General features: G+C 30.4%; 1 protein-coding gene across 1 annotated transcript; it reads left to right on the forward strand.

The window, feature by feature from the left end:
• The first annotated feature begins 956 nt into the window (after nt 1-956).
• On the forward strand, nt 957-5490 carry LOC132717093 (perlucin-like protein). The gene is made up of 5 exons (XM_060700490.1): nt 957-1038; nt 2264-2349; nt 3367-3457; nt 4797-5022; nt 5368-5490. Exons 1-5 carry the CDS (start codon nt 957-959, stop codon nt 5387-5389), a joined length of 507 nt encoding a protein of 168 aa, XP_060556473.1. The 3' UTR covers nt 5390-5490.
• The last annotated feature ends 3661 nt before the right edge of the window (nt 5491-9151 follow it).

Consider the following 9151-nt stretch of genomic DNA (forward strand, 5'->3'; position numbering starts at 1 on the left):
GTAGGCTGTGTCATCCAGACGTTTGAGATGTTTCTTCCACGATGTTATATACAGACATAAAAGATCAAAGAGACATGGAGATAAAAATATATGGAACACAACTTTGATACTAATAGTAAATTATCCAACCTATGCTAGCATAAGTGCTAGTATTACAGTACAAAATCAACCAGTTACATGATATTATGCAAGCAAGAGTTTGTAAATATATCAAGCAATCGACAAGACAAACGTATCACAAAACCTTGTTGACCTGATAACAAAACTAGGCATTACTTTAATGTAAAATGCAAATTCTGAAAAACATAAGGGGTAAAATCTGTCAAAAAAGCATTTTGCATTTTTTATAAACAAATTAATCTTACAATATTGTTTTTGTTTGTTTGTTTTCTTTTTTAGAAAAACTTTTACAAATTAGATACTGATTTAATGTGAAACAGTACAAAACATGCTCTGTAAAGTCAGACTTCCAGTGTATACACAACAAAATTATCAGGGCTTCCATTTTCAAAATTTGGAAGTCAGACTTCAAAATCTCTGAGATTGGAAGTCACATTTTATAGGTAAAGAAGGAAAAGTATTAGATTTTGAAAGTCACAAGCCAAAATGAAGGAGTAAATGACTCCCAAACTTCCAATAGTGGAAGCCCTGGAATTATTTTATATTCTAGGAGTCAATATTTTCTTTATTTATTTCTGCTGGCATGTACCTTATCATGTACTCCAGTTTGAACAATTATAGTTGAAATTAAAATTAAAGAAAAATAAACAAGATTTTTTATCTTTCCTTAAAAAGGCATTGGTCTGAGAGAAAATTGTTCGTAACTGTGTATTGGGTACGAAAATATTGAGTACAAAACTGCAGGTGAAAAACATGTCTTTTTTGTTCCAACAACAAAAGTGAAAGAAATTGAAATATATATTTGTTATAATATTGAGGCATAAGCATGTCAATAGATGCCTAAACAAACTATGTTAAATCCTATGATGATTAGCTGGCTAATTTCACAGGTTGATCTACGAGAGTTATCTCCCTTCTGTACTTCCTGTTACTTTCGTTTTTAACATGCGATGTTGAAAACATAATTTTTAGTTTTCAAAGCAATAAAATGGAAATATATTGATTTTTATGCTAAAAATATCCTCTTTCTAAATATCAAATGTTTCCACTTCTATTCTTTCACGCTTAAATTTTGACATACAAGCGTATTTTCATTTTGTTGTGCGTAACTTTGACGCATGGATTTTGAAAGTGATGCGTATTTTAGATTTTCTATGCGTATTTTACGCAGATACGCACGCTATCTGGAGCTCTGGTAGCCTAAGTAAGATTTAGTCTATAACCTGTTTAAACTCCCCAGTGGTGTTTTAGTCTTCTATAGATGGTACCAATCTGTGTTCCTTCACTCCGTGAACATTAATGTTTTGTGTGACATGTTTTGTATGTTAACATGTTTTGTGATGTCATATCTCGTTACCGGACCGGTATTTCTTTTCAATTCTCCCTTATATCCAATCGTTTGCCCTTCCCCCTTTATCCTTTTACCCAATCATTGTCCGTTAAATTCCTGCATCTGCTGTTTGAGTTTTTATTATTTACGTATAACATGCCACTCCCCCTTTTCCATTTACAGCCCTTTCCCGGTTTTGTTCGACGCTTTTCTGAGTACCCTAAGTTATGTCGTTGCTGCTTTCTTTGGATGTCGATCTGTGCTTTGATGATCTTTGTTCTAATTTTTTTTAAAATATTTGTATCACGATCCTCCTTAAAAAGATGTAATAGTTTATTAACTTCATAGGTTCTTTGGGTCTTTAATACATCATTTGAGAAAATCATTAATGTTGTTAAGAAATGAAACCTTTAATCATGCGCGAAACTTACACAAGCTTAATAATTACGTCTTCATACGAACGTAACATATTAGCTGAAAGTCTTACATGAACTTTTTTCATTAGAGATGGTTTGATATATGTATGTTACTGGACTTAACCTCATTATATATAAGTATATGCTAAGATATAATATATTTGTAGAGTTTGAAGCATTTAAAGGATAGGTTGAATATATTAAAATAACTCATTGAACAATTTGTAATAACATACATGTACTTTTTAACAAAACAAAGAAAAACTCTTTAATAAGTAATATAAATCTATAAGACGTTTATAAAAAACGGAAACTATTTACATATATTTGTAAAACATACTTATCATAAAAAACAGTTCAATTAAAATTACAAGTTTCTGTTTTTTTATTTTCCTAGCATTTGGTTGTCGTAGTGGGTGGGTGACTCATGGCTCATCTTGTTACCATTTTAGCCATGACACAGAACCTTGGACAGGGGCGCAGGTAGGTCATTTTGATTTACTTATCATATGATAATGTTTTTATAGCAATAAAACTGAGGTAGGCAGTGGCACATGTTAGTTTACGTTTTGTCCTAATAACAGTATATGTAAAAAAGCATTCACATCATCCATACCTTGTATGTATTCAACATCTATACCTTGCATGTATTCAACAAATGTTCGCACCTTTCAAACTTATTTTATGATTTCTCACCTGTTATACTTTAGAGTTGTATCATTCCAAATCAGCAACTCACATATACCCCCTTTCGCATCTTAGATTGAATCCCTACAGCAACTTTGATTTATCTCCTTCCGCATCTTTCATTTATCTCCTAACAAAACAAATCTTTGATTTATCTCCTTACAAATCTTTGATTTATCTCCTTACAAATCTTTGATTTATCTCCTTACAAATCTTTGATTTGTCACCTTACAAATCTTTGATTATCTCCTTCCGCATCTTAGATTTGTCTCCTTACAAATCTTTGATTTATCTCCTTACAAATCTTTGATTTATCTCCTTACAAATCTTTAATTTATCTCCTTTCGAATCTTTGATTTATCTCCTTACACATCTTTGATTTATCTCCTTACAAATCTTTGATTTATCTCCTTACAAATCTTTGATTTATCTCCTTCTGCATCTTAGATTTATCTCCTTACAAAACTTTGATTTGTCTCCTTACAAATTTTTGATTTATCTCCTTACAAATCTTTGATATATCTCCTAACAAATCTTTGATTTATCTCCTTCAAAATCTTGATTTGTTTGAGTTGCACATTTTTCTTTGTGTTATATTTATTCCAAAGCCGTTTCAGTTGGCTTTATATAGATATATTTATAGATCTTGAGTACATGTGTGATTGTTTGAAATACATGAAACCAGCTGAAACATGTGGAATTTTCCAGAAACAATGATTAATTATTTTTCCCAACAATTTCATTTTAACTATGTCAGCATTGTTATTTTGCATTTTGAATCAAATGAGTTAAAATGCCTTTATAATATTACAGCATTTTTGTAGAGAGATGAAGGGCCAGCTCGTTGAAATCAATGATGTAAATGAGAATGCGTTCATAAAAGCTCAAGTAAAGCTTCGTAAACGTAAGATTTTTAATATGATATAATAAAATGATCAAATTTGACACGGTGCATTAAAGGTTTTAATTATGGTGCTATTGTTCGACCTGTATTGAAGAACATTCCCATTTACAAGTACATGCATTAAAAAAAGATACAATATAAAATCTGCTAAGTACCTTGGCTCACGAAACAGTTTATTTGGAGTATTTTTGTAAAATTACATTCACAACGTAAACATTTAGGTCTAATCTTAAATTGCTAAAAACAGCATTGAAGACACATGTTGTCTAAAATTATGGTACTTTGACATAGGACGCATATAGTGGCCATTAATATTCTTTAAAATCAGGTAGACATCACCGAGCCCCAACTTCTTCAAACTTATTAAACGACCAATACGAATTCCCCATATCCAAGCATTAAAATAAATATAAAAAAATGACTACATATTCATTTTTATTGGGTCATTTACAACTAAATGTCTTTCCTCAAGTTTTCGCCATCTTGTTTGTACCCATGTTCAGTGGGTTTTGTCTAAGTTTTTGACATAATACTCAAACATTCTGAATGATTGAGACATCTATGTAAAGTTAAATAGCGTTGCCGTCAGTAAGAACAAACAAGGTAAGTTCTTCTTTCTGCATGTTCTAGTAAGATTTATTTATTTCGAAGAAACGTCACTAAACAATGCAAAGTTTCTTTATATTGTTTATAAATGGAAATGCAGTCTAATTTGAAACTGTTATTTTTAACAACACGGAAATATTACCAAATGCAGTATGAAAATTACCCATAAATTTTTCTCCTTTGATACTTCAACATTCACTTTTCAATACATTTAGGCACATTATAATCATAAATATATTCATTGCTGAATTTCTTTTTTATAAGTAATTTAGCATTGTGATAGGGAAGCCAAATCTGATAGATTAAGTTGATTTGGCATTACTTCATTTATTGTTTCATAGCGCGCAAGAATACTAAAAATGTTAAGCATTTTGGGTATGACATTAAAATATAGGAGATTAAATATTGAAATCTGGAGACATTGTAGTCCCACATAAGCATAAATCACAACAAAATTAGGTGAACTATGCAGACTCGGTTTGATTGGTTCTGTACACGAGGGATATTGAAAAAGTGCAAAATCCCTCACGCCTCCTAGCACCGACTTTAGCGGTACTCAATTTTCAAAATTTAAGACAATGCTAATTATAATTATGTACAATGTATATAGATTGTTCCAGCTAGTCAATTGGAAAAAAAGATGCAATAGTGTTTAGAAATTAAGGGCATCATTTTCATGAAGAAAATTAGATGTGGCTGTGTGGCATTATGATTTTTTTTGATACAATTTTAGAAACTTTCTGGATCGGGCTCACGGATGTCGAAGAAGAAGGCACATGGATGTGGATGAATAGCCAAACTTTACTTACCTCTGATAGTTTCACTAACTGGGCACCTGGGCAACCTGATAATGCCCTAGACAATGAGAATTGTGCATGCTTTTATATGCCTTTGAACTTCTTATGGAATGACTGTAGATGTCATGATAACTATTACTACATTTGTGAAATGACCGATCAGTAAGTATAAAGATATTGCTAATTTAAAATGGGATAAACATCAGTATGTTATATACATCAGATTAATTAAATTGCATTTATCTAATTATACTATCGAACTTTTTTACAACATTCTATTTTTGATTAATTCATATTTTTTATAACAAGTTAACAAGTTTAAAAAGTTTATTTATCTTTTCCCAGAAGGGCAAAGACCTATGTGGTACAATATGCAAAATATATTATATTGTAGTATCAAGTACAAAGTTTGAATTTATTTTTAACAGAAAGTCTTGGATTTTTTGTAAAGTTTATATTATAAAATTTTTACATATTTTGTATATTATTTTATTATCTCTTTTTCAGTTCTTCGGAAATTGTTGGATAACAATACTTTCTGTTCTCCTTAAAGTTAATATCTAAATCAGTTTGGTCAGTATTAGAATGTTGGATAATGATTTAATAAAAACATCATAGTGACACTTTTTTGTTCCAAACAAAACTTTTCCAATGTTTCTTTGTTAGATGTTGTGTTATCTATGACGATCGAGTCGACATGAAATAGTGCGTAAGTTATGAATAAGCAAAAAATATCAACGCCTGAATCCCAGGCTACCAATCTCCTAAAGTATTGGCTTATAAAACTGGTAGTAAAGGAAAGTAACTCGGTTGCACGATTTACACAGTACACACTTCTACAAGTACACACTATGTTTTTTTTTTTTTGCAAATGCAAATGATGGAAATTGAATCACAATGATATATCAAATATCATATAATAAACACATTTACATGAAGTATTTCATTCGTTAAGAAATGAGCATATCAAAACAAGTAAGATAAACGATTGTCCAATAGTTCTTATGATACACAGATAAAAATCAGATAAAAAATGAACCTTATAATAACAGGATCAATGAGTAATTGACATTTAGACTTTTTAAACGAAACCTTCCTTATTTTATTGTCCTTATCTACTTCACTATAGATTTATACATTAACACAACATTCTCATTAATATTTATAGAACATAAATCACAATCGCCATCTCGAAATTAGCATTTTATGACGGATGAGAGAGAAGAAATGACTAAATGTATCTCGAGTTATGGCAAAGAAGACATTGTCTACCTTATTCCGATAATGTAAGTCCTCTACATAATTGGATAATAAAATTCCGTGAAATCGCGTTTATTATACTCAGATACTTGATACAGCTCTTTATCAGCCTTCTGTTATTTGTCAGAAGACAAATGAAATTATTTTTCCCAAGGGTTAGTATAAGTAGGATTCTAAAAAATATGAAAAATACGATCAACATGATAGGGCGGCGTTCAATGTTAAATCTGTTGTAATTTGTTGAGGGTTTTCTTTTTCCTCTTGTTTTTAGTGGGATCTGATTGGTAATAACTAAGCTTTCATGTGGATGAGCTAAATTTTGCCTGAATCATTTGAACTATGTGTCAACCGAAAGCTACGTTTTTGATTCATTTGTTGAGTAAAAAATAAAAATTTGCATATGAAATTTGAAGAAAGAATTTGAAAGTTACTAATATGTAGATACATTAAACAGAAGAATTCGAGTATAACATATATGTAGATAAATTAAACAGAATAGGCATATACTTTTCTCATTAACTATTTTAACTGTGGATGCAATATACAAATGTATTAGATTTGAAAGTTACTATCACAAATCTTAGCTATATTTTTACAATCTTTTAAATGAAAACAGTCGTTTTTCTTAGCTTCTAATCTTTTTAGAATGTAATGTACGTGTATGAAACATTAATAATAAGGTGTTGCGCTTCCACGATGGGTGTTATTACCTTAATTAAGAAAGTTAAAACGCTTAAAATTTCGACTTTAATAAACGAGTACATGCATATATTGTTTTAATCTGATTTTCAATTGACTTGTTCTTGCACGTACAATTCTATATTTTTATATCCGTAATTTGAGCTGTTATGAACCTTGCACATTTAAATTCGTTCTATTTTGGTTGCTTGGGTTTTGGTTTTTTTTGTTTTCTTGATATAAGATAAGCATCAGTAATAATAATATCATATACAGTTGTATGTTGTATAAATTTATTATTATTATCATCAATTACATTTCAAATATTATATCAAAAGCTGAGACATTTTGGTATCTTCTCTTTATACATCTCTAAATAGAATAATAATACTCTGAAAGGACATATGCGCCATTACATATCAAACACAATGGGGGTTCAATGATATAAATGTTAGAGTAAATTTCGAATTTCAGCAATTTATAAATTGCCATACAGCAAGCATGTTTTGGTTTATAATACTGCAATATGCAAATTATACCTGTACACTTACCAACAGAGGGTGTTAATACAATATAGAAAGTGTACGTGTACATTGCAACGGTATGTAATGATGGGTTGGTCTACTTTCTTATCATTTAACCATGATTCAAATGTATTGTATTAACCAGTGCCATTACAAAACGTATATGGTACGAATGATCTTAACTGTTTTTTTTCTTCTTCTTTTTTTGTTTGCAACCCAATTAATAAACATAGTGTTATCTGTTCTTAAACCAAACAATCGTGCATGTATTTGAAATGCTTCTTAGTGACATTATGCCCATCAAATGATAGATTGTGAGTAAATATGTGAAAAACAAGATAAATTTATATTTTGCCATAATTCCTTTCAATCTTAAAGAAATTTCTATAAATATCCATCCGCATTTTCCTGAAACGTTTCGATTGATAAAAAACAGTGGGGTAATCTTTTTTGTATATTTAAGGCATATTTATATTTCATCCTAAACGTTCTTTCAATATCAACTGTTGGTCAGCCTCCACTATAACAGACAATCTTTTGAAATATATTGTCAAGTCAGCACACAACTTGCAAATTTACAAAACGAGCATAATGTCACTTTAATTCGAAATGAAAATACTTCTTCAAACTTGACGAGGAAATGTTTTTTGCGATATGAATGTTGTCTTTTTTTTTAATTTAAAAAAAGACAGTTGAAAGTTTCAACTGAAAATAAATCCATTTTTTTATAATAATTAACGGAATTGGCGTTTAAATGGATTCTGAAAGTTTTTTTAAGTAGATAATATTTTGAAAATTATGTCTTTGTAAGTAATTAATGAGCAATAGTTTGTTTATATCTCTTTAAAGGATCACATTTTTTCAAGTAGTTTAGCGAGATCATTTGGAGATTTCACAAGCCGGGGTCCACGCCTTGTTGGCTGTATTACAGGCGGTCGAACCTGTTCTGGTGCCTTTTCTCTTGGCATGCTAGGCTTATGTCCCAGCAAAAGCAGTATGTTATCTACTGTATCACAGAGTTGGTTTTCGAAGTTTTGCATTCGACTGAAATACACAAAATGTACAAGCTACAACAGCTGTAAAATTTTAATCCCAATTATAAAGATATAGCTCTAAAATGTATATACATTTACATCTGCCCTGTTAACAGAATGATTACCGATGTCACTATAAACTAAATTGCATCCTTATATTGATTTAAGGGGAAAAAAACAACAATTATTCCATATTATTTTTAAAGGAAATTGACTGTTTCCAGTCAGTGAAAAGATTTATGAAATTGTCCAAAACGGGATTAAAAATTGACTTTAACAAAACATGAATTATTTTTATTAATCATTGAAATTCGGACATAGAGAAACAGCTACCCAAAGTTGGAGCAGTACCTTTTGAAAGTTCGTAGGTGAAAAGGCGTGATTTTAGCATGTAAGAGCCTTGTCCGGTATATATCGTAATACAGTATTTAATATGGTGCTCCAAATCCTATTTGGTTCTCCCCTCCATTTGAAATCTTAGTAAGTTGATACAAATAATTTTGAGTATTTATCATTTTTGTATAATTTAAATTATGTCAGCCATCTCTAAATTGACACCCTCAAAACTCTAAAAAGAACCCTAGTCCCTCTTTCCATAAAATTTTTTTAACTAATTTTTTAACTAATGTAATTTTTAACAGATAAACTTGTTTAAATAAGCTACAAAACATATTTTTCATTATTGCAACCTGGATGCTGCCGACTTGTTATCAATATCTTCGAGATGTGGACTGGTGATGATATTTCGCGCACCCCCCTGGTGGCGCCGGTATCATCCTTGATGGTCCCAGGACT

The sequence above is a fragment of the Ruditapes philippinarum genome, unplaced genomic scaffold (assembly GCF_026571515.1).
Source record: "Ruditapes philippinarum isolate M1 unplaced genomic scaffold, ASM2657151v2 ctg2559_1_1_1_1, whole genome shotgun sequence".
NCBI lineage: Eukaryota > Metazoa > Mollusca > Bivalvia > Venerida > Veneridae > Ruditapes > Ruditapes philippinarum.